Source organism: Periplaneta americana, chromosome 12 (genome assembly GCF_040183065.1).
Source record: "Periplaneta americana isolate PAMFEO1 chromosome 12, P.americana_PAMFEO1_priV1, whole genome shotgun sequence".
NCBI classification, from domain to species: domain Eukaryota; kingdom Metazoa; phylum Arthropoda; class Insecta; order Blattodea; family Blattidae; genus Periplaneta; species Periplaneta americana.
This window is the reverse complement of record NC_091128.1, coordinates 171,796,244-171,823,280: the sequence shown is the minus strand read 5'-3', so window position 1 is coordinate 171,823,280 and position 27,037 is coordinate 171,796,244. Positions and strand designations below refer to the sequence as shown.

Sequence of the window (27,037 nt, the reverse complement as noted above, 5' to 3'; positions counted from 1 at the left end):
ACCCTTAACTTCTCTCCAACAATTAGACTTCGGACATAGTATATCAAGTTAAATCGATGTAGGTTAACTCAAACTACCGGATGTTACCTGAAACTGGCAAGCTACCATGTGTTTCATTGAGGTCGAAAAGAGAACCTAAAGATTTACCGGTATCTGATATGTATTTACAATTCATGGAATCTGCGTTGAAGTGTCAGGCAACGAATAATTTGAGACACAGTTAGGTGGATAAAAAATTTCTACAAATAAACGCTATAGTAGCTTATAAAAAAATGAATGGTCACCTAAACGCCAGCAATCTGCATAAATTAGGAAAATTTCTTTTTAGAGTTAAAATTAGATGGGAAGAGAAAGTCAAAGCTCTAACGGAAATGGAATTATAAATGTTGAGTAGTCACACGATAAGAATCTACGAAGAGTAGTCAATGAAGTTAACAGAATAATTCTTAAGAGATTGAGCATAAAAAATGAAAAAGCTAAAGTAGGAGTTTTAAATACAAGAGCTATACTTATTAGTTGATTATTATTATTATTATTATTATTATTATTATTATTATTATTATTATTATTATTATTATTATTATTTTATTATTATTATTATTGTAAACAGAGGATACTTATAGGTCCAATATGTATTCGTTTTTGTAATATTTGTATACAGAGTGATGGTGGATTAAGAACTGGAACACATCTAATCCGCCATGACGTGAACAAAGTTTGCTGAAATAAATAAATAAATAAATAAATAAATAAATAAATAAATAAATAAATAAATAAATAAATAAATAAATAAATAAATAAATAAATAAATAAATAAATAAATAAATAAATAAATAAATAAATAAATAAGTAAATAAATAAATAAATAAATAAATAAATAAATTCATGGAATCCATAAGAATGGCAACCATAGTAATCTATTTTGTGTAATAATTTTATTTTCTTCCTGACAATGAGTTTGTACTTAATTGAAGACCTTCCACAAATAAGGGTGTAACATCAAACTGAGGATGGTGTCAAGTAGCACCGAAACAGCTGTAAGTCACACATGCTTACATAATTAACACGAGTAAGATCGCCATTTAATCAATTATTTATATTCAAGTGTTAAAAGTAGTGTACGAAAGATTCAACATGGACTAATTAAATATGTGACAACTGGAAGAAGTAATTTTGAAGCATTTATTTGTAACAATAAATTATTGCATCTAATAGCTGAATGAACTTGTATCCTCGATTAGTCAAATGGTTCTGGTAGTAAATATAGACTTAACGAAATATGCCCCTGAAATTAATTTCCTTTCTCCTGAAACGCTTATTGTAGATTGTTTGGTTACATCTTTATTCAGAGGAGGTATTGAATTATGAAATGAACTTACTGGAACAACACAAGATGCAGTGTTTTCAGTAATATATCATATCACAATGTTTAAAATACGTCTCTGCGTTTAAAAATTCGCCCATCAATAACTTTCCAACCGTTACATTTCGGACATAAGTAGATCAGGTTAAATCGATGTAGATTAACTCAAACTACATTATCCTGAAGTATTTTACATTTCTCTTGAGACACCCTGTATAAGGTCATACATAATGGAAGAATTTTCTGCTGATGAACGAATGAAGTTGGAGATAAGTTTCATAACAAGCCATATGTACGGATTCGTGGACAGAAATGAGTTATTTCAGAGTATAGAGTCTTGTAACATAATGAGAGCAGATAGGACATATCATTCGCCTGTTATGGTCATATATTTCCTACAGAAAGAATTTTACAGAAACGATTTATCTTCAACACGCACGAGATAAAGTAGGTCATTGCCTTCGAAATTTAAATGTAGCGGTTCACAGATAATGTCTGCACACTGCAGATGAGAGACGAAATGAGGGAGAAATGAAGAGTGACGGTAGAATGAAGGGGGGAAACATGAGGAGGTCCGTTCCAAACCATATTAAGTCCACTGATATAAGTTTTTCAGGAGAGAAGAAAAACTGTTTATGTGCCAATTAAGGGAGGTAAATTAAAATACTAAAATGGTTAATTACTGGAAGACCTTAATTTAACAGGATCAATTATATTTGAAATCACGTTTACATCAGACTGGCCTGAAATTCAGAAAATATCATGGACATAATACGGTTTGACGTGAACATAAAAAATAAAAAAATGTCTTCCTCAATATTTGTAAAAATTCTACCAAAGTAATTGATTTACTGCTATGTAATATTGAATTACAAATTAACGCTAAATTTTTACATCACTATCACCAATACTTTTAAATATGGTGTTCACCTAAACATTTTCAGTTTATCTTCTGGAAAGACAAAAACACGTGTCATGTTCTTTAAAGTAACGAACAAAAGTACAATATTTGGATTAATAAAAGTAATAATAATGACTATTACACCTTTTACTACGTCATACTACGTTTGACCAATAAAACAGTATGAAAGGATGTGTTTCAACCAATCATGGCTAGCATTTGTTTGTTTTATCACTTCCCTAGCATTTGTTTCTTTTTTGCCAACATTTCAAAATGAAAATTCTTTACGGTACTATAAAACACGTTTTGTGATTTGTTTCCCGCATAGATAGTCGACTGAAAATGGCGGTTCCGTTCAAACGTTTTGATGAAGCCAACATTAGTGAAATAGAATTTTAGTAAATCAATTAATACCTATTTTATTGTATTAGAGTACTTTATTTCTTCTAATCTTTAATTCTTGATATACTTTCTTCTAATCGTGTAATAGTCAATTAAGGCCCACTCGTGTTTTGATTGTCTCTAGATAAATCATAACCTCTAGTGAGGTTACTGTTGATAACACACACGTACGATACACTTTGAATGAATTGTTTATGAACTGGGATTAATTTTGGAATATCACTTCATATGAAGAGAAAATATATTGCATGCACTTGAGTTTATTACTTATTTTATCATTATCACAGATCAGTACCCTCCATTTGTAAACCATAACAAAAATAAAACATTCAAACTAATTTCATTCCCGAAACTGGTTGACGTATTCTGCGTGTCGGTGTATTCCTGAAAAAGCTCAGAATTTTTATACGTAATACATGCCCGAAGGCCAGCACCGCAGCCCGTGGCTTAGTGTGCATTGCCACTCCTTCACGTGGAAAAAATTGAGTTAATGTTCGCTTTCTTTGCATATATCGTGACTCAGCTATGTTGTCGGTTCAAGGTCCGGTTAAGTCCCGCTAGAGCGCCCTTTCAGACTCCAGTTGTGTATTACGCTTTCCTCAGCTGTGCTGCCAACAATTGTCACGTCAAAGTCGCCAAATAAGATAACAAATGTCGCTAAAAAAAGTCGCTAAATTCAATTTACAATAAAAAGTAAAGCGTATCTAAAGAAACGGGTAAGGTTAATAATAACAAAAATGTATCGTAACATTTAGAGATATAAATCATCCATATCCTCCATTGCTGACGTGGAAGACAAGGATTCGTATACATGTAGCCCATAAGTGGTAGGCCTATTCAGTATTTCCAGTCTTCCGCAGAAAACTTTCAGGAAATTTGGTATTTGTAAATTGTTTTTCCCGAAAACCTCAAGGTGTTCCTGACGTGAGGTATAGCACTATAATTGTTGTTTTTTTTTTTTTGTTTTTGTTTTTTTTTTTTTTTAAGATGGGACATGACAGTTAAGCGGCCGAGCTTGGAACTACAGTGCCATGTTGCCAATATGGACTACCACGCTGCCAGCTGATGGAAGCTAGCAATTGTCGTTAAGATGACTGACGTTAAAACATTCATTGACAATTGACGCGAATGTAAGAAAACAATACAAATATCGACAGAGAATCAAAGACGAAACGTACCAATGCTAACATTGTGTGCACAATAAATGTCGCCAAGAGAGTTATTAAGCACTCGCCACGTGGGAACTGTAAGTTTGGCAACTCAACCGTTGTTACCATAGCAACAGGCCTACCACGCTATGTGACATTCAGTTGTTTTTCGATCGCAACGCTCCTGTCATGTCCCATCTTTCAAAAAAACAAGTATAGCTGCTTTGATATGAATTCTGTTGCGTAGTTTCGGCTGAACAGGCATTCTACCTCAGCTTTCGAATAGAAAAGAGGGAGTACAGCTATAGCGAACACAGAAAGCTATGAGAGTTAGCCCTGAATACTTGTACTGGTACACCTCAACCCAAAAATTTATTTGTAATGAAATAGACTACTGCACCATTTAACAACGCCAATAATTCGTCATAAGGAAGATAATGCAAGGAGATTACACAAGACGTCATGATTCGTCGTGCAGGGTTGTTCTTATAAAATGTTGAAATTATACAAAATTTATTTTCTCTGTAATAATATTTTAAAAAAACGTCAAAATATGAAATTAATGTTTTCAAATATTACATCTTACTAAAAACAGTAAAATGACAAAACATAAGAATCACTAACGTCGTTACCAAACAGGGGCGGATGCAAGGGGGGGATTGAGGGGATATATCCCCTCCCGAAATTTTAAGAAAAATACGAAACAAGAAACAAAAATAATATTAATTTTAATTCGTGAATGTACATAGGAATTAGAGAGTTTTCCACGTAAATTCTCTTTGCTAAAGTATTAAGTTCCAAGAACTGCAGGAAGACAAACACAGCGTTCTTACTTCAAGACAGAGTCATGAAGAGTATTTTAGGCTTTTAATTTTCCTTCTCTTATTAGATTATTTCATTAGTCAGCTCAAGGACAGGTTTTTAAATCATAAGAGAATCCTAAAGTCCATACAAACTTTTCTGCCTAAAAACATAGTGCGAGCATCAGATGAAGATTTAGAAACTGCTGTTGAGGCTATAGTAAATCAGTGGCCCAATGATGTTGATGGATCACCAGAGTCTTTCTTGAATGAATTGAAGATATTGAGAAGAAATTTCCTTGATCAGAAAAATCTTCACCTAATACCTACTGATTTTATATCATCTTTGAACAGGTGCAATGAAATTATTTTTCCCTGCACTCGCAAGGCGCTGAAACTTTTCTGCACGTTGCCTGTAACTACAGCAACACCAGAACGGTCGTTCTCAACATTGCGGTATTTGAAGACTTACTTGAGGAGCACGATGGGAGCAGACAGATTAAATGCACTGGCCTTGATGTAGCCTATATACATAAAAATGTAGCAGTAAAAGCTCATGAAGTACTGGATGAAATGTCTAAGAATCCTCGTCGCCTTCTTCTGTAAATGTCATTCTGCCATTGTTTTTGTATTGCAGTCATTGTAAATGTTAAACTTAAAAAATTATGGTTTATTTAACAACGCTCGCAATTGCTGAGGTTATATCAGCGTCGCCGGTGTGCCGAAATTTTTTCCCTCAGGACTTCTTTTACATGCCAGTAAATCGACTGATATGAGGCCTGTCGCATTTAAACACGCTTAAATGCCATCGAGCTGGGTTGGGGTAGAACCCGCAACTTCGAGCACAGAAGGCTATACCGACTACGCTACTCAGGTCAACTTGTAAATGTTTGTGACTCGGAAACATATTGTGAGTATATAAACTTATTTCTCATTACTCCATTTTTACTATCTCCTCAAATCCCTCCCTGAAAAAAAATCCTGCGTCCGCCCCTGTTACCAAATGATTAATAAAAACTCCAAAAAAGTTTCTGGTCGCTATTTCGTATTTTTTTATCGTTAGACACCCCCGCAAAACCGCTAGATCTAGCGACTTGTAGCTAAAGTTGGCAACGCTGCTCCTCAGACTGTTGCCATGGATATATATATATATATATATATATATATATATATATATATATATATATTCATCCATGCTGTTGCAATGTGTACGTCAATCACAATACTAAATCCAGTTACACCATTTTTAATGGAAAGGCCTACTGTTGAAATGATTACGCAATTACTCAAAGAATACGGGTTCGAGTGTTTCAGCGGGGATATTTCATTTGACAAGGTGGCAGCTTGATTTTTCTCGGGATTCTTCCATTTTTTCATTACAGAAAATGTGACGCTACATTACAGCCGAGAAGTCGCATTTTGAAAGCTACTACAGTGGCGGTTATTCAAGTGAAGTACATGAAGGCCACCTTCACCCCTTTTTTCGTGCTTTAATAAAATATATTTTATCAAGAAATTAGAATAAAATGAATTCTTCACTAAACCATATTTTGCTCTATTTTTTAATATCTTGTTCGGCGTAATCCGCTCAGTTAACGTTCACTGCAGTACTTCACACAAACCCCTCACCAGTCAGGCAACGTGGCTAGCAGACCAGCTGAAGGTCCGAATGAGGCTTTCCTTTTCGCCTTCAGTAAACACACCCGGTTGCCATGACAACGAGTTGCTTACTATGAATTACTGGTCCCTTTTGCGAGGCTATTATGAGGGTCTGTGGAGCAGGCATTCATCTCCTTTCTCTATTCTTGAAAGACAGAATCTCTCTCTCGTCCAAACATTGGATCAGGGTGGCAAACTGTAATATTTTGCAACTAAATAAGAAAACATAAAATATTCTGTAAAGAAGTTAAATATTGTTTAAATTTAGTATATAAAGTATATATTTTGGTATTTTTTAACGTTAGCACCTCTTGAATATTATGTTTTGTATGGATTTTGAAATAATTTGAGTACCCTGTAATAAAGAAAGTTGGCATAACATTTGAAACTACGTTGTACATTTGACCCGCGCTGACCAATGATTTCGCTTTACGTATTCTTTGTTGTGACAAGTGCAGCGAAGTGTGAAGGTGATACTACGTGTATTAATGCGATGAAAACATGAATCCGTTAAACGATTTAGTGTGTAATCTTTTGGAGACACCGTTCTCTCGTTGGTGTGCAGAAGATAAGCAAGATATTTTAAAATACCGCAGAACAACAAGTCACATTAATATAACTATGAAAAAAGTGAAAAGTGGTGGTCGGTCATACAATATTCAGTTTCAAGATTCGTGATATGCCGATTGCAACTGGTTATGTGGGAGTCACTATAACGAGAAGTTATATTGTTGACCTTGTCTTCTTCTGGGGAACAAGAAACCCGCTTGGAATTCAACTGGATTTTGCGATTTCAGAAATGTCCATCGCGGTCTTTACAGCCATGCAGATTCAGCTGAACACATTAAATGTATTTTGCAATTAAAGGCACTGCAGAAGAACATGAACACCATTGCAGATGCACTAAAGGAAAGTTATAGGTTATACGTAAGTCAATTTAATGAAAACGTACGTTTAAATAGACTTGTAATGCACACCGCAATCGATACGGTATTGTTTCTAAGCAAGCAGGAGTTGGCTTTTCGCGGTCATGATGAGAGTATTTCGTCACAGAACAGGGGGAATTTCAAAGAATTATTGGCTCTCATTTCATTGGCCCTATGAAAATTAGAAATCACTATGAAAAAATTAGGCCTGTTCTTTCTGGGAAATCTAAAACGATTCAAAATGAAATAATTGATTGTATTTCTGAATGCATCAATGAACTTGTAAGAGATGAAATTACTAATGCCCCTTTCTTTTCCGTTCAAGTGTAAGTTTTCTGTTCAACAGAATACTGCTTTGATTTAATCGTAGCTGCTTGATTTTACTGGAGAGGTAAGCTTATATTGGATGTTGCATGTTCCGAAGTTAATTTAAAATATGAATACAGTTTACGGTTATGATTGTGATTTTGCATTTTGTTATGGGTCCTATTTCTTGTGTACTCTTTTAATTTGATGTGTTGTATAAAATGTGTTAGATTTTGTATTTTTTATGTCATGTGGACTTGTGGTTGTTTTATTATGTTGTGGTATGTATTGTGTGGAAGTTTTGTTGGGACAGTGAATTCTTCGGGATTAAGGGGACGTAGCTTCCGAAAATGTTGAAAATTTGTTTATTTTATATGCTGTGCTTTTCATAAAACTTAAGAAAATGGTGAATATATTACATTAATTCAATATGCCCATCGTATAGGTTACAAAAGCATTCGCGACGTCACGGGTATATAACGATTCCAGGAAATTACCTAGAATTCTATTGACCTTCACCTAATTTATCCGGCACGAGCCGCCACTGAGCTACTAATGGAAATAAGTCTGCTTTCTGAAGTCCAGATTGGCGTCATAGCAGCTCTTGCTGAAGATGCTTGATATTATAGGGATTAAGGTAGGGAGCGCAAATAGATCTTCAAAGCCGCGCTGTGCTTGCAGCCTAATCTAATCTACACATTCATTCGAGAAGGAAGTGTGATTAATTTTCAGATAATTGTCCTACACGTACTACATATTCTAAAAATAGCATCCAGTTCTCGTAAAATGGATGTCGCAGCCTACGAAATGACACACGTACGACCGCAGCATCGCGACATTATTTTATCTCCAATATTATATAAGCAGTAAATTTGGAATCTCTGTTTTTTACACAGAATGACATTGAACTGTGTTTGTAAAATATGTCAAACTCATAAACAAGTTTAATGATCTACTTGACCGTTTAATGTGACATTAAAATATAGCTTATCTTTCATTGGAATAGATCCTATAGAGCATCTGCTGCTAGTTATAAAATGTATGACGGAAAAATTTAATACAAGTTAGATTATTCAGAGAGATTTGTGAAGTTAAACTATGTTTGAGAACATAGGTAACTGTAGAAAGTACAGTATACCACACAGCTTGCAGATTTCCCATTTTTAACTTCACGATGAAACTCAATATATGAGGCGTTCACAGCTAAAGTGGATCAAGTCCATGAGACGTAGTTTTGAGATAATAGGACTTAAATTTAACTTGCTCTAGTGGATTATTTAATTAATTTATTATTTATTTATTTATTTATTTATTTATTTACTCATTTACTTATTTATTTTTTTGCTTATTTACTTATTTATTTATTTACTTAGTTCTTTATTTATTTACTTATTTATTTATTTCTTACTTATTTACTTATTTATTTATTTACTTACTTATTTATTTACTTAGTTATTTATTTACTTAATTATTTATTTATTTATTCATTTACTTATTTACTTACTTATTTACTTAGTTATTTATTTATTTATTTACTTATTTAATTCTTATTTACTTATTTATTTACTTATTTATTTATTTACTCACTTATTTACTTAGTTATTTATTTACTTATTTATTTATTTACTTATTTATTTACTTACTTATTTATTTACTTATTTACTTATTTATTTATTTACTTATTTACTTAGTTATTTATTTATTTATTTACTTACTTATTTACTTATTTATTTATTTACTTACTTATTTATTTACTTAGTTATTTATTTACTTATTTATTTATTTATTTATTTATTTATTTATTTATTTACTTATTTACTTACTTATTTACTTACTTATTTATTTATTTATTTACTTATTTACTTACTTATTTACTTATTTATTTACTTATTTATTTATTTGCTCACTTATTTACTTAGTTATTTATTTACTTATTTATTTATTTACTTATTTATTTACTTACTTATTTATTTACTTATTTACTTACTTATTTATTTATTTACTTATTTACTTAGTTATTTACTTACTTATTTACTTATTTATTTACTTATTTATTTACTTACTTACTTATTTATTTACTTATTTACTTATTTATTTATTTATCAATTTATTTATTTATTTATTTATTTTATTGCTAGTAGGGGAGAGTCGGGTAGTATCGGACATCGGGTAATATCGGACAGTGAGTTTCTTTCATCTACCACACGATGATAGTACCTGATTGACATGGTTACGTTTCTGTGCTGTGGCGTAGAGAAACGTAACCATGCCATTCAGGTACTACCATATGGTGGTAGATGAAAGAAACGCATTGTCCGATACTACCCGATGTCCGATACTACCCGACTCTCCCCAAAGTTTGAAATGAATACAAGGTAATACAATATAATATAAAGTAGCTCACTCCTGGATGAGTAAGACTCGTGCTCAGGAGAAGATTTCAATACAATTGCTGAAACAACTTAATTTCGAAATAATTGAGGCCCAGTTTAAAAAAAACACCAGGATACAGCACTTCATTAAAATGGATACATTTCATCATCATAATCATTATCACCATCCTGGTATAACGTAGAGTCACTCAATTCTTTTTAAAATTGTCTTATTTTGAATCCCAATTTTTGAGCGGTAAATCGATTATCTAGCCACGTACAGGAAGAATTATTCTAGCTCGTATGATACTTTTTGTACAATTCGCTTTCCTAAATGGGAAACTGTTGCTATTTTATAATTGAAGTCACCTACTTTATCATTGTGTAACAACTCACAAAAATTCCTGAACGGTTTAATTGTTTGTGTGCATTAAGTCACGCCTTTAGCAAGCTTAAACTCTGCGGTTTGCTCTCGTAACCTGACTGTAGGCTACTTATTAACACATTACACACAAACTATTTTAGAAAGGAAGTTGATTTTAATGTATAAGGTGCTATATTTAATTTCACTGGCTTTCAAATACGTAGAAAAACTTTGCTACATAAGTTTGAACAATTAAATAAGATAGCCTACTACCACAGTCTAGTATATACAGTCACGAAGCTGAATATGTAATAAATATGCATTCATAGATAGTTGCTAACCACTAGGATCACTACTATCGCCTCATTACAGGCAATGCGAAATAGTATCTGCACAGTCTATTGTTCCTAGCAACCTCATCAACTCAAGCTTCGTGACTGTTATAATAGACTGTGATACTACTATGATAACTAGGGCTCGGATTTCTATGACGTCATATTTTTATCCTGCTCTCTTTTTACAAACTTAAGATAAATTAAACACATTTATAGCTTTCCTGAACACGACACGGATTTTAGTGGTCGTATAAACGCATGTTTTACCGTATTTTAGCAGTGGCGTACGCAGAATTTATTCATTATTAAAATTGTTTACAATTTACATTATCGGTATTTTAAATGTTGTGTATTATTATTATTATTATTATTATTATTATTATTAATATTAGTATTATTATTAAAAATATGAACTGTCAAATGCACAAAACGTTAAACGAACGTTTCACAATAAAGTCAGAACTCAATCTAACGAATAGGTGAATACCGAATACCTCTTTTAAAATGAGTTTAAAATCGACAATGCACAATATTTAACATCTACACTGTAAAACTGTCAAAACAACCTTTTCAATATGTTTCACAACAAGTTAAATTTCATATTGTGTTGGCTTCATTTTATTACAAGGTCGGTACTAGTCACAAGGTCTCTACAGGGTGTTTCAAAAATACGGGGCATAATTTCAGGTATGTATTTCCCACATGTAGACAATCAAAATAGTTCATTACAACATGTGTCCGGAAATGATTTATTTCCGAGTTATGGCCTTCACAACATTGAAATTCACCGGAACGTTTTTCTTTCTGCAGGTCGTTGCCGTCAAAGGAGACATTAAGAGGACACTCTGACAGTTCATTCCGAGGCGAAGGTTACATTCAGTGTTCTGTAGGCGTTAGACTGTGCGACATGTATTCAAATCAAGAGCTGGCAGAGATACACTTCATGTACGGTAAGGCGGACGGCAATGCTGCGCTGGCTCGTCGTTTGTACCAGGAGAGGTACCCACAGCGACAATGTCCAGATCGGAAGACATTTGTACGTCTCCATTACCGTTTCCATTGGATCGAAGGTTTCTGAAGGATGGATAGGTAGAGGTGGCCCAATTGCTTGGCCTCCACGCTCACCTGATCTGAACCGTCTCGATTTCTACTTGTGGGGCCATTTAAAATCATGGTTTATTCGTCTCCGGTGCCTGATTTGGAATCCCTTCGGAATCGAATTATGGCATGTTCTGAGGACACACGCAATACTCCTGGAGTTTGGGATCGTGTTCGCAGGTCAATGAGACATCGATGTGAGGTCTGTATTCAAGTAGGAGGTGGACATTTTGAACATCTTCTGTAATGACAACGATCTGCGGAAAGAAAAACGTTCCGGTGAATTTCAATGTTGTGAAGGCCATAACTCGGAAATGAAGCATTTCCGGACACATGTTGTAATGAACTATTTTGATTGTCTACATGTGGGAAATACATACCTGAAATTATGCCCCGTATTTTTGAAACAACCTGTATATAATAAAGACAGCACTCTTATAATTCGAACGTGCTGCAGCACCAAGCACAGGAATTATATTGAAGGAGAGGTAGGACTATGCCTTATGCAGATGTAAATTTTGTGAAAAATTAGAGAAGGGAAACGATTATGGATAAAAACATATTCAAATCTAAACATGTATATTGTTTTTTTTTTTTAGTTCAAGGGGTTGGGGGAGTTCAAACCCGGTAAACCTCCTTTGCGTATGCCCCTGTAGTTTAGCATTAAATCATATTTTACGAAAATGGTATAGGCTCTAAAAGCATATTTTTGGTCATAATTATAATTGTTTTAACAGTTCTCTAATCATTATTCACGCGTTTTCTGTCAACAATGGCAAGAGATTTTGTTTGCGTCTGGTTATTTATTTTGGAATGGCAAGAGATTTTGTTTGCGCCTGGTTATTTATTTCGGAATGGCAAGAAATTTCTTTTGCGTCTGGTTATTTATTTTGGAATAGCAAGAGATCTTGTTTGCGTCTGGTTATTTATTTTGGAATGGTAAGAGATTTTGTTTGCGTCTGGTTATTTATTTTGGATTTCCTTCCCTTAGAAATATTTTGAGTCCATCGCTTTGGTGTAACGGTAAGCACGCCTGATCATAAAACGAGCTGTACTGGTTGAGACAAAGTTACCTGGTTGAGGTTTTGTCCGGAGTTGATGCTCAACCCATAAAGACTAAATGCTGGGTAACTTCAGGCGCTGGACCCTGGACTCATTTCGCTGGCATTATCTTCATCTCATTCAGACGCTAGATAACCATAGCAGTTGGTAAAGCGTCGTAAATAACTCAATTAAAATAAAACAAAATAAAATCCAGTGCATTAACCGACATATAGGCCAACTGTGCTGAAGTATGCTGTGCATCGAAGGAATTCAGTATGTAGGCAACCGCACGTACCTCTGATCTGACTCGGAGAAATGATGATGAAATGGCAATTGAATGGAGAGATGTTGACGGAATTATATTGATACCAATGTGAAAGAATCCCAAAGTAAACCTCAACTGCGACCTTGTAAGCCATAATATAGATAAAAAAATATGAATTCTGTGCGTTTGTCTGAACCAAAATGTAAAACCAATGCAGCTTTCTATCATAGCATGAGTCAAGGTCCTAGATTATTAAACAAATTTTATTCCAGTAATATTTCAATCACGAATCCTCTCCAAATTAATAAAACAATTAAATAAAATTGTATTGAATTTATAGTTTGGGTTTAAACATATTAAACACTATTTAATCTGTATTCACTCTCAATTTTAATTTTATTTTTGTCTGTATTGGAATTCCCTCCTGAGCACGAGTCTTACTCATTCAGGAGTGGGCTAGTTTATCTTTCATTGTAGGCCTATTTATTAATTTGTATCCATTTCAAACTTACTAGCAATAAAAATAAATAAATAAATAAATAAATAAATAAATAAATAAATAAATAAATAAATAAATAAATAAAAAATTAATAAATAAATAAATAAATAATAATTGTCACTAGGGGGCCTGACCGAGACTCGAACCCTCACATATCCTCCCAAAAAGAGGCAGGATATATTTTCTCGCCAGACTTGCTCCGAAGTTCACTAATTTGTACAGGGAATCATCGGTCGCACAATTACTAAAAACAGTCGCGAGTCTGAAAGCGTGTAAAAAAAATGCGATCCTATGACCAACATCGCAAATGACCATGGACGCGTCGTTTCTGTGTCGTAATTTAAAAGATCGCGGATAACGCATGCAGCATCAGTCTGTGTTCCGCTACGATCATAGCACCACCACCGGCAGTTCGACATGAGGCTAGGAGCAACTATCCCGAACTTCTCTGCCAACACCACGAAGGGGCCCATCAAGTTTTACGAATGGCAGGGAGACTCGTGAGTTACCTCTGCTTTTTTATAGTGCCGAGAAAATTATAACATGAGAGTCTGCATTGTGTCCCTCGGGGAAGTGTCCAATATTGAAGTCAGGAGAGCGAGGTTGTCCATAGGTGATAATAAAATGTAATTAATTGAAAGAAAAAAGTGACAGGAGATTCGTCGAAACGCAATAACTGTGTGAAACGTTTGTGCTGTTCGTGATTGTTATTGTGAGCATAGTTAGAATTGTAAGGATGTTTAGGATTTAAATAAATGTTTTAATATTTCTTTTTAAAATTTCCGTCTTCATAGGCTAGGCTAAGCCCCTCATTTAAATTTAACACGGCGGAGGTTTCTCGTTAATTACTTCATAATTGCTTCCTTAAATCCCTTAAGGTGCATCTTACTTACAAATGGCTTTTAAGGAACCCGGAGATTCATTGCCGCCCTCACATAAGTCCGCCATCGGTTTCTTTCCCGTGCAAGATTAATCCATTCTCTACCATCATATCCCACCTCCCTCAAATCCATTTTAATATTATTCTCCCATATACGTCAAGGCCTCCCCAAAGGTCTTTTTCCCTCCGGCCTCCCAACTAATACTTTATATGCATTTCTGGATTCGCCCATATGTGCTACATGCCCTGCCCATCTCAAACGTCTGGATTTAATGTTCCTAATTATTTCAGGTGAAGAATACAATGCGTGCAGTTCTGCCTTGTGTAACTTTCTCCATTCTCCTGTAACTTCATCCCTCTTAGCCCCAAATATTTTCCTGAGAACTTAATTCACAAACACCCTTAACCTATGTTCCTCTCTCAAAGTGAGAGTCCAAGTTTCACAACCATACAGAACAACCGGTAATATAACTGTTTTATAAATTCTAACTCTCAGATTTTTTTGACAGCAGACTAGATGACGAAAGTTTCTCAACCGAATAATAATAGGCATTTCCCATATTTATTCTGCGTTTAATTTCCTCCCGAATGTCATTCATATTTGTTACTGTTGCTCCAAGATATTTGAATTTTTCCACCTCTTCGAAAGATAAATCTCTAATTTTTATATTTCCATTTCGTAGAATATTTTGGTCACGAGACATCACATATTTTGTCTTTTCGGGGTTTACTTCCAAATCTATCTCTTTACTTGCTTCAAGTAAAATTTCCGTGTTTTTCCCTAATCGTTTGTGGATTTTCTCCTAACATATTCACGTCATCCGCATAGACAAGCAGCTGATGTAACCCGTTCAATTCCAAACCCTCTCTGTTATCCTGAACTTTCCTAATGCTATACTCTGGAGTAAAGTTAAAAAGTAAAGGTGATAGTGCATCTCTCTGCTTTAGCCCGCAGTGAATTGGAAAAGCATCAGGCAGAAGCTGGCCTATACGGACTCTGCTGTAAGTTTCATTGATACACATTTCAATTAATCGATCTAGTTTTTTGGGAATACCAAATTCAATAAGAATGTTATATAAAATTTCTCTCAACCACGCTTCAATTATCCATGAGTTTTTGCATGCAATCTGGAGAGAATATTGAAAGAATCAAGTTCAAAACGAACGTTCAATTAAGTTGCACACAGATTTTGTGTCTACACGGTACGCCGTGCATCGAAATTTTAAACTCGGTGGCAACGTGGCAATGCCCAAGATTCCACACGGAGGCATTAAGTTCATCCTACGTCGGATGTAAACAAAAGGTTACGTACCGCACAATCAAGCGATTATTTCCGCCCAGGTTTTCTAGATCAACTTTAAAATCTTCTCTTCCCTCTCGACAATTTTTCAGGCCGTTGTCGGACCACGACTGCGAAATGTTGGCATTGCGCTGCTCGTGTCACGGACCAGCTAGCGGACAGCGATAAATTTTTTTTTTTAAATTTTATTGGTTATTTTACGACGCTGTATCAACATCTAGGTTATTTAGCGTCTGAATGAAATGAAGGTGATAATGCCGGTGAAATGAGTCCGGGGTCCAGCACCTAAAGATACCCAGCATTTGCTCGTATTGGGTTGAGGGAAAACTCCGGAAAAAACCTCAACCAGGTAACTTGCCCCGACCGGGATTCGAACCCGGGCCACTTGGTTTCGCAGCCAGACGCGCTGACCGTTACTCCACAGGTGTGGACGACAGCGATAAATATCTCTGCACTGGGTTCTATGCTACCGGAATCCTTTCTGCATACAAGCATTCAGCGGCACTCGAGTTGCATTTCGTCTCTCCGTAAATTGAAATAATATCCAGACATTCCGAATCAGAAAATTTCGGCATTGCGGTACACTAAGTTGAACAGCAACATAAGCTTCACTTAAGATCGGAGGGCTCAAACACTACCACTGGATATTCACGTAATACTGGCACAAGACGACCTGACTATCAAATATCCCCTACCCCTATCAAAAAAATGTTGAGGACAGCTGATCAGTGTTGTCACGTCTATAGTCCGGGTCAGCTTACTTCATACCTTAAGGGTTAAACCTAACCATTTTTCCCCCATTACTACATATGCTAGTGGATTGTGGTGATTTTCTAGTTTGCAGGTTGAATTTTCTTTTGCCAACTTCGTTTCGAATTTCGATACTGACAAATGCTACAAATGGTAGTGATTTTGTAACTGGTATGTTGGCAGCTGAGACAAATGTTGTCGGTACTGGAGTTCCATGAAATTAAAATTGTATTAGATTTCTGAGCCGGTTTCTGGAAGCTAGTGAAATTCGAGCATAGCCTACAAATAATTAATATAAATATTAAAATTAATACATAATAGTTATTTCATGTGTTGCTTTGTGGTTATAATTCAAGACTATAGTCAGGTAAGTTTCCGGAGTTGGTACTAATAATTTCATGTGGTCAAACAAAATACATTTTTAGGTTAGGTCTCGTAACTGAATTGTTTAGTAAAACTAATGAATTTCATATTGCCAGACAAAATACCTAACATGTTGATCCCTTTCTCGTATAGTTTGCCTACGAAAATATATTACTAATTATTGAAATATTTAGTATAACTTTCCAACATAAAGGTAAAGTACGGTAAGTAAATAAGTCATTCAGTACGTAGAATAGTGTGATATCTGGTAACAGTTGGCAACACTGACAATACGGCAATATTTGCTGTTTAGGAACTGTTCTTAAGTGATCCTCGCTATAGTCGTTAGTGAAGCAACAAATTTGCAATACTTTGTATTTATTTACACGAAAACCGCACATCCTATCGAAATATTACACAGGAAAAAATATTCTTTATTACATTCTCTATTAGCATTGACAGAAATCAAGATCCTATGCATAGTAATTATCCATAACGACAACGTTAAACTTTCCGAAAAAAAAATTTTCTTCGAAAACTTTAAACTTCCCATCGATATGGTATTAGACTTTTTTGTTATACTCAATATGATCAATTCACTCTGCAAACCTGCAGGGTTATTTCACTTCCATGAGTAGGGCTAGGATTTTGATGAAATTGCATCTTTTTTATAGTAAGCCAGAAACATTGCTGCTTTAGTATTTATAGGTTATGTGATAAACTGAGCGTTTTAAGACATACCTATTTGTTAGGGCATTTTTTTTTATTTTTTGCCTGTTTCAACTCATAAGAGCGTCTTTTGTTTTATTCGATCATTTTTAGGCATTTTCATTTAATTTTGGCCGTAAATCCCCATTATTAATGTAAAATAATATTTATCTCCTTCGATATTTTCTTTACATATTTTGTCCATTAATACCCATTATTTTGTATAATACTCGTATTTTAATCATTTTCCTACACAAATATTGCCATTTTAACGTAGTACACCCCATGCAATGGATCAGTCCAACCACCCCTTCAATATAGACTCCTCTATACCTGCTAATTCCGGATAAGAGTGGCCTTGTGGTAGACTACATGGAAACTAAAAGTAAAGTAAATCTATGGCGCTACAGCCCATGTAGGGCCAAGACCAACCAGCTGACTGCTGACCTCACGTCCATATGCCGAAGCAGAGGTGAACGATCATACATGGAAACTACATTAGGTAAAATAATTAATTAAAGTGTACTAGTTAGAAAAAATTATGTAAAACTTAATTTAATTACTAGTCTAAATATTAAGTAGTGCAAAACCTCTTTTCCTGCTAAGCCAATTATGTAAGATCAATTTTTAGAGCATTTTTAAAGGCATTTTTTTTTAGATTTTTAGGTCATAAATGCATTGTTTTTAGGACATTTTTTCAAGATTTATAGGTCATCAAAATCCTAGCCCTAGCGATGATTGTCCAAGTACGACATGTGGCCTGGGTGACATTCGTGAATCCGATGCTGACATATGGCCATCCTATCTCAGCTCCTATTATAGCCAGGTCCCGTTACTCGGACGAATACCCTGATGAGCCCTAGGGGTCCAGAGCTCCAAGCCGTTCTCTATCAGCATCGGAAACCCCTACTACCCGAAGACCTCACACCAGCCTGTTTTTACTATTGCAGATAGATGAAATGAAATAAAATGAAAGGGAGGTGAAGGGTGTTGGTAGAATGATAAGAGAGAAATGGGAGTATGCAGAGAAAAACCATCTGCAACGTGTGCTTTGTTGACCACAAATTCCATCACGACCTCGCCGGGGTTTGAACCCCTACAGCCCAGATGGAAGACCAGCACTGAGCTACAGAAGCGGCCAAATTATGCTGGCATCTGTAGCAGCGGTGTTGTCTTTTTATAAACTGATTATCTTACGACGCTGTATGAATTGCATTGGTTATCTAGCGTCTGAGTGAAATGAAGGTGATAATGCCAGCGAAATGAGTCCAGGGTCCAGCGTCGAAAGTTACCCAGCATTTGCTCTGGGGAGAGGATGGCATTTTTTTAAACTTTTTTCCTATTCGGTGTATATTATTAATTTTTTGTATGTAGAGAGCTCATAGCTGTAGCAACTGAACCAAATATAAATATTTTGAAAAAAATTATTTGGGGGCCCAGATTAAAAAAAAAAATATACCCAATGTAGGATTTTACTAAAACCGATATATAAACCATTTTTAAAGATAGATTCAAACAATTTTTTGCAATGTACTTGCAAAAGCATGCTCTACAATCTGTCTGTAACAGAATTTTGATATTAGTCCCTACGTTTGTAAAATAAACAATTAAAATTTAATAACACTTTTTTTATTTCCTTTTTCGCAAACAAACGGGCATATTTTAAAAATGAAATCCATTAACAAAATTCTGTTACAAGGAAAAGTTTCCTAATAGTCTAAAGAATGTGTGTTCTAAATTTCATGCATGTATCTTTAATAGTCCAGAAATTATATCCATTTTTATCTGGCAATGTAGCAAAAAAAAATTAAGCTACCGGAAACAACGATAAAGGGATCGTGTGATTTAAAAATCCATAACGCAGGAAGTTTAAAAATGGCGTCTCAACATCTGATAAGGGCACAAATACCCATAAAATGTTATGCAATGCATTCCAAACATATTAAAGAGTATTTTAAAGACTTTTTTTTTTTAATTTAATTTACCGGAAACGACAATGAAAAGGGACGTGTGATTTAAAAATCCATAACGCAGGAAGTTTAAAAATGGCGACTCAACATCCGATAAGGGCACAAATACCCACAAAATGATATGCAATGCATTCCACACATATCACAGAGTATTCTAAAGATTTTTTTTTAATTTACTCATTTTTCACCAAAAAATATCGTCCTCTTCCCTTAGGTTGAGGGAAAAAACCCTAAAAACCCAAATCAAGTAACTTATCCCAACCAGGATTAGAACCCGGACCCGGTCGCTCCACGATCAGACACGCTAGATATTGTCTTGGACACAAATGCAGTGAGATGTATTATGCACAACGTTGTATATCAAGGATGAAATAATTTCACTAATTTTAGCACGAGCGCTTGATTAAATTGCCGTCTGGTTACACCAACAAACAGAACATCCTCTGTTTATCTTTTGTAATTGAGTCACTTCACACTGCCAAGGCCAAAGATGACTGTAGCATAGTTCAGTACGCGATTATAATAATTATAATATGAAGGAACTGAAAGAAAATGCCAAGACGTTATCACTAGGGCTAGGATTTTGATGACCTATTAATCATGAAAAAATGTCCTAAAAACAACGCATTTATGACCGAAAAATCTTTCAAAAATGCCCTTAAAAATGCCAAGTAGGAAAAGAGGTTTTGTACTACTTAATATTTAGACTAGTAATTAAATTAAATTCTAGTACCAACATTTAAGTTTATTTAATTTTACATAATTTTTTCTAAGTGGTACACTTTTTACCTGATGTAGTTTCCATGTAGCCCATCACAAGGCCACTCTTATCCGGAATTAGCAGGTATAGAGGAGTCTATATTGAAGGGGTGGTTGGAGTGTACTACGTTAAAATGGCAATATTTGTGTAGAAAAACGATTAAAATATTATACAAATAATGGATGTATTTGGTGAGAGAAAAGGGAATGGTCTACATCAAAGTATAAAAAATTGCATTAACACCAGGACTACTGTTCGCTTATCAAGTTCAGGATTGGGTACTTGTCTGGCACAGTGCTATCCTCTGATTGGTCACCTTCACCGGGGTGTCGTCTGCGATGTATTTGGTGAGAGAAAAGGGAATGGTCTACATCAAAGTATAAAAATTGCATTAATACTAGGACTACTGTTCGCTTATCAAGTTCAGGATTGGGTACTTGTCTGGCACAGTGCTATCTTCTGATTGGTCATCCTTCACTGGGTGTCGTCTGCGATGTATTTGGTGAGAGAAAAGGGAATGGTCTACATCAAAGTATAAAAAATTGCATAAAACCAGGACTACTGTTCGCTTATCAAATTCAGGATTGGGTACTTGTCTGGCACAGTACTATCCTCTGATTGGTCATCCTTCACTGGGTGTCATCTGCGATGTATTTGGTGAGAGAAAAGGGAATGGCCTACATCAAAGTATAAAAAATTGCATAAAACCAGGACTACTGTTCGCTTATCAAGTTCAGGATTGGCTACTTGTCTGGCACAGTGTTATCCTCTGATTGGTCATCCTTCACCGGGGCGTCGTCTGCGATTTATTTGGTGAGAGAAAAGGGAATGGTCTACATCAAAGTATAAAAAATTGCATTAACACCAGGACTACTGTTCGCTTATCAAGTTCAGGATTGGGTACTTATCTGGCACAGTACTATCCTCTGATTGGTCATCCTTCACTGGGTGTCATCTGCGATGTATTTGGTGAGAGAAAAGGGAATGGTCTATTCAAAGTATAAAAATTGCATTAACACCAGGACTACTGTTCGCTTATCAAGTTCAGGATTGGGTACTTGTCTGGCACAGTGCTATCCTCTGATTGGTCATTCTTCACCGGGGTGTCGTCTGCGATGTATTTGGTGAGAGAAAAGGGAATGGTCTGCATCAAAGTATAAAAAATTGCATAAAAACCAGGACTACTGTTCGCTTATCAAGTTCAGGATTGGGTACTTGTCTGGCACAGTGCTATCTTCTGATTGGTCATCCTTCACCGGGGCGTCGTCTGCGATGCATTTGGTGAGAGAAAAGGGAATGGTCTACATCAAAGCATAAAAAATTGCATAAAAACCAGGACTACTGTTCGCTTATCAAGTTCAGGATTGGGTACTTGTCTGGCACAGTGCTATCCTCTCATTGGTCATCATTCATTCATCTTCTCCTATCCTGACTAGTCTTCGGAAATTGAGGTTGGAAAGGTACAGTATTCAGTGGACAAAAATGGCAATACGCACCTACTGAATGGAACGAAGACGTATATGAAACAAGGCCTGAAGAAGAGACAAATTAAACAGAGATGTGGGTGTAATCAAAGCAGGCAAGTTACACTCTTGCAAGGAAGGGTAACCGAACTGAAATCCAATCTCTCTAATTCTCAAATTGCTCTCAATTGAGTTCAATTGAAACAAGTGCTGTTTAGCATGAGGATCATGAAGGTCCTTCAAAAACAGTCATTAGATAACCTTGTTTCATACTTGCGATCAGGGCTTAGGTCTAATTTCAAAACACTCCGAGTGCCAGAAGAGTTGATGAGGACACATGGACTGTCAGGCCTTTACTACGGCGCAAAATGCAACCCATGAGTTGGGACACTGGAATGACTCAGTAGAGCTAAGATTACTATTTCAGACTAGGTTTCAAATAAGACGTAATGGACATAGCTATGTATTCTGTTATTAACGAAACGAGAAGAGTTTATTTACGGATGAGACAAGCAGGCCTAGTATGTGCACTTTATATGCAAATTATTATTATAATAATACTCTGAATTTCTGATAAATGTTGCCATTTATGAGATAAACGCGAAAAATAAGATATTATAGACCACCTCTGTGGTGTAGAGTTTAGCATGTTGGTCTCTTACGCAGAGGGCCCGGGTTCGATTCCCGGTTGGGTTGAATTTCCTGGTTGAGGTTTTTCAGGATTTTCCCTCAACCGTAAGGCAAATGTTTGTATTTCTTTTTTGTATTTTTATGTGCTATCTGGTAGGATGGAAGAGAAGGTTTTACGGCCTTAATCCTGTCAGATTAAATAAATTATTATTATTATTAAATTATTATTATTAAATGCCAGGAAATTCGGGCCATAACATCCCTGAATATCACAAGCCTCATTCATCACCCAAATCATATTCATAAAAAATCAGTAATACATATACAGTCGCCATCTAGCTCACAACAATAGAACCATTCTCAACAATAGTACACAGGCCTTCGGATTTCACACAGAAGATATGTTAAACGAGTAAAAAAAAAAAAGATATTATAATTCATCTTCTATATTTTTTCTAATTCCGATAGATAGAGATTTTGACCTGACCATTTTACTGCTCTTTCAGAACCAGCTTCTGTAGTAAACAAAATCAGTGGCGGCTGATTGATGAAAAAGAATGCTACTATTCATATAGCTACTGAAATGTCATTTTCAAATTATTATTATTATTATTATTATTATTATTATTATTATTATTATTATTATTATATTATTGATATTATTATTAATATTAATAGTATTATTATTATTATTATTATTATTATTATTATTATTATTATTATTATTATTATTATTATTGTTATTATGCGGATGATGTGAATATGTTAGGGGAAAATCTAAAAACTATTAGAGAAAACACGGCAATTTTACTTGAAGCAAGTAAGAAGATACGTTTGGAAGTAAATCCCGAAAAAACAAAGTATATGATTATGTCTCGTGGCCAGAACACAGTAGGCCTACGAAATGGAAATATAAAAATTGGAAGTTTATTCTTTGAAAGGTGGAAAAATTCTAATATCTCGGAGCACAGTAACAAATATAAATGACACTAGAGAGGAAATTAAACGCAGAATGAATATGGGGAATGCCTGCTATCATCCGGTCGAGAAGTTTTTGTCTTCCAGTCTACTTAAAAAAAAACTGAAAGAATTTATAAAACAGTTATATTATCGGTATGATTGTGAAACTTGAACTCTCACTTTGAGAGAGGAACAGAGGTTAAGGGTGTTCGAAAATAAGGTGCTTAGAAAAATATTTGAGGATAAGAGGAATGAAGCTACAGGAGAATGGAGAAAGTTACACAACGTAGAACTGCAGGCATTATATTCTTCACCTGACATAATTAGAAACACTAAATTCAGACGTTTGAGATGGGCAGGGCATGTAGCACATATGGGCGAATGCAGAAATGCATATAGAGTGTTAGTTGGGAGACCGGAGGGAAGAAGATCTTTGGGGAGGCCGAGACGTAGATGGGAGGATAATATTAAAATATATTTGAAGAAGTTGGGTTATGATGGTAAGGCCTGAATTAATCTTGCTCAGGATAGGGACCAATGGCGGGCTTATGTGAGGGCGGCATGAACCTCCAGGTTCTCTGAAAGCCATTTGTAAGTAGAGAAGTATTATTATTATTATTATTATTATTATTATTATTATTATTATTATTATAACTAGGCCTACTATTACTATTATTGCAGTGTGCGTATTTCGAAAATGGTGTTCATACAAAAGCTATTGTACAGTGAACAATCATTATACTTTTTCATATTGCTACTATCCTATAAAACTCTTAGCCTACCTTACATGAAAAACGTCGTAGGATAAACACACTTGGAAAGTATAGCGTAATATTATTAGTAGGCCTATTCCATCGATTAGTGGCTAAAAATGACGTGTACATAAGCAATAAAGTGTATCCTACTATCAAAATCTGTTAATAAAATGTCTTATCTTTTTCAAGTGCTATATAGAAATCACGAAGTAAAAAACACTTTCATATGCATCATATGTTACTTGGAATCATCCGAGATGGAAAAATATGAAACTGTATTTGGCCTAGTAGTTTGCAAATAAGAATGTCAAAAGATTAAGATTTGTTCAATACATTTATGCTTCCTATTTACTATATCAATCCAAGCAATTAAGCAGCATCACAGTACGAGCGGCTGTCCCGAGTCCATGGTGACGAGCTGTTGTAAGTAGGCATACTTATGAATTTATGACATAATGGCGGGATAAAATTTTTTCCAGCTGTCTACGGTGGACTATTTGAATTGAATTTCGGGAGGGAGCACGTTCGACGAGACGTTTTGCGAAGAAAATCTTCTGTTATATTCCTGAAAGCTTCTGCCATAGCAACTCGCAGTTGATTAATTGCAAAATTTGAAAATATTACAGGAGTAACGTGACTTATGGCCCTAGCTGTACATTGCTCTCTTAAATTGACTGAGAATTTTGGGAATTCAATCAATGGCTTTCCAAAATACTTTATGAAATACACTCAGGGACAAAAAAAACGGACACTTCTATATTTGCTTGTATTTTGTTGCCAATTATTTCAAAATGAAACAAAACCCATTTAAACAAAATAATGTTTCATTTAGCACCTTATACGACAACATTTGAAAAAAATAATCTCTAATGAGAAAATTTACAAAAAATTACAAAGGGCGTATAACTATGGCATCGTTTGATCTGTTTTTTTTTTTCATTTTATGGTGCCTTAAACATTAAAAACTCTTTTTAGTAACGGGTATTACCCCCTCTGGCTTGAATAACTGCATCCATACGTCTTGGCATGCTCTCAATTTGGTTAGCAATGTCTTCTTCTTCTTCGCCAAGTGCTCGCCCCAACTCTTGTAACGATTCTGGTCCCGGTTGTCTATTCTTAACACGCCGTCCCAGCATGCCCCACACGTGTTCAATTGGGTTCATGTCTGGACTCCTTGCTGGCCATGGAAGAACATGGATTCCCACTTCTTGGAGATAATCTCCGACCGCATGGGCAATATGCGGCCATGCATTATCATGCATTAAAACAAAATTATCATCTACAAATTGGCCAAATGGCACAACATGATCAGCCAAACATTCATTTATATACCTATCAGCTGTTAGTCTTCCATTTTCAACAAAAACCAACTCTGAACGAGCATCCGTACACACTCCTGCCCAAACCATCACTCCACCACCTCCATACGGCACATTTTCGGAAATGCAACACTGTGAAAATCGTTCTCCCCTCCTTCTCCAAACTCTTTCAGGTCCATCAGGTGAGCACAGATTGAAACGGGACTCATCGGTGAACAGAACACAGCTCCACTGTCCATTTCTCCAATCCCTGTGATCATTTGCAAAACGCAGTCGTTCAACTCGATGCATCCTGAGAAGTCTGGGACCAGTTGCAGGTCTACTTGATATCAGTCCACTTGCTTTCAACCTCCTCCTATCTGTTTTGGCCGAAATTGGGCGTCCATGCATGTTAACAAATTGCTGGGTTACACTAGTAGCTGGCAGGTTGCGCTCCCTAAGAACTCTCAACACCATATACCTGTCTTCATTTGGATTTGTAGCTCTTGGACGACACGAACCTGGTCTTCTGGTATATTCTAGGGTCTCTCTATATCGTTTTATGGCATCATGGGTTGTGCTTCTAGCCATATTCATAACATTTGCAATGTAACGTACACTGCGTCCATCATCGTAAAGGGCTACAGCTCGAGCCACATCTTCAGGTCGCATCTTGTTTTAAGACAAATGTTACAACCCCACTTAAACTCAGAAAATGTAAAAATAAAGAAATAACGAATGATAACGATAATGAAGCACAAAATGGTTGAGACAAAATTGTTATAGCTGAGACTCCGAAAGCAAAATTGGAATATTTGGTTGTAATGGCTTGTTTATAAAACAAAAAACAATCAACAATGTATATACGTCTCCATAACAACAGATGACTACCATAATATTGTATGAGAAGATAATGTTTTGCAAAATACCAGCAAATATTAAAGTGTCCGGTTTTTTTTTGTCCCTGAGTGTATTTAATATAAAACAATTTTCATCTCAAAAAGGAAGCAAAAACGAGAAGAATTGTATTAAACTTTTTTTTGTTTGAAATATCTCAAAGAATAATCCCCTGAAATTAATGACATTACTTACGGCCCCCTCTGTATAGGCTACTGCAATGTCTTGGAACTGCTTCTTTTGTAAGATATTTACGACATACAAAACTTAAATAATTTCAAGGGAAAAGTTGTTCCGGGGCCGGGTATCGATCCCGGGACCTTTGGGTTAGTGCACCAACGCTCTACCGACTGAGCTACCCAGGAACTTCACCCGACACCGTCTCCATTTTCCCCCTTGTATCCAAATACCTCGAGTGGGCTGACAAGACGCCAGAAACCCACATCGAGTGCACACAAACTCTGACTTGAAATTGAAGGGCTCAGAGCCAAAGGCGACTAACCCACAATTTTGTATTGTTCATTATTAAGCCTTTTTTCAAAACTGTACATTGTTGTTATAGATTCATGATATTTGTTTGTATTTATTCAATGTAGACCAATTAAAATAAATTGTTAAACCAATCATTTTTGTCAGGATCCTCTTAATTTCAACTCTTATTTACTCATTTTGCCTCATGGATATGTATAACTCAACAGACATTTACAACTAGATTCATTACTTTTTGCAGACGATTTAGCTCTGGTGGCATCCTCAGGAGATGAATTGCAACGTTCAATTTTTAATTTTAACAAAATTGAAATTAAATATATGAAAATCA

General features: G+C 35.3%; 2 protein-coding genes across 5 annotated transcripts in view; one reads left to right on the top strand and one right to left on the bottom strand.

Moving 5' to 3' along the window:
- The window catches only part of LOC138711188 (peroxiredoxin-6-like), a 57,354-nt gene that overhangs the window by 1,100 nt on the left and 29,217 nt on the right, over positions 1-27,037 (top strand). For 2 of the 3 annotated variants that reach the window (XR_011335358.1, XM_069842550.1), the window contains exon 1: positions 13,832-13,982. The exons of the other annotated variant lie outside the window; for it this stretch is intronic. Coding sequence is in view for 1 of the 2 variants with exons in the window: in XM_069842550.1 (XP_069698651.1) it covers positions 13,900-13,982 (83 nt within the window). In the remaining variant the exon portion in view is untranslated. Of the gene's footprint in view, positions 1-13,831; positions 13,983-27,037 lie in introns of those variants that run through there. 3 annotated transcript variants of the gene reach the window in all.
- Positions 1-27,037, bottom strand: part of Rab14 (RAS oncogene family member Rab14) — an 84,634-nt gene that overhangs the window by 54,574 nt on the left and 3,023 nt on the right. The gene's annotated exons all lie outside the window — the stretch shown is intronic.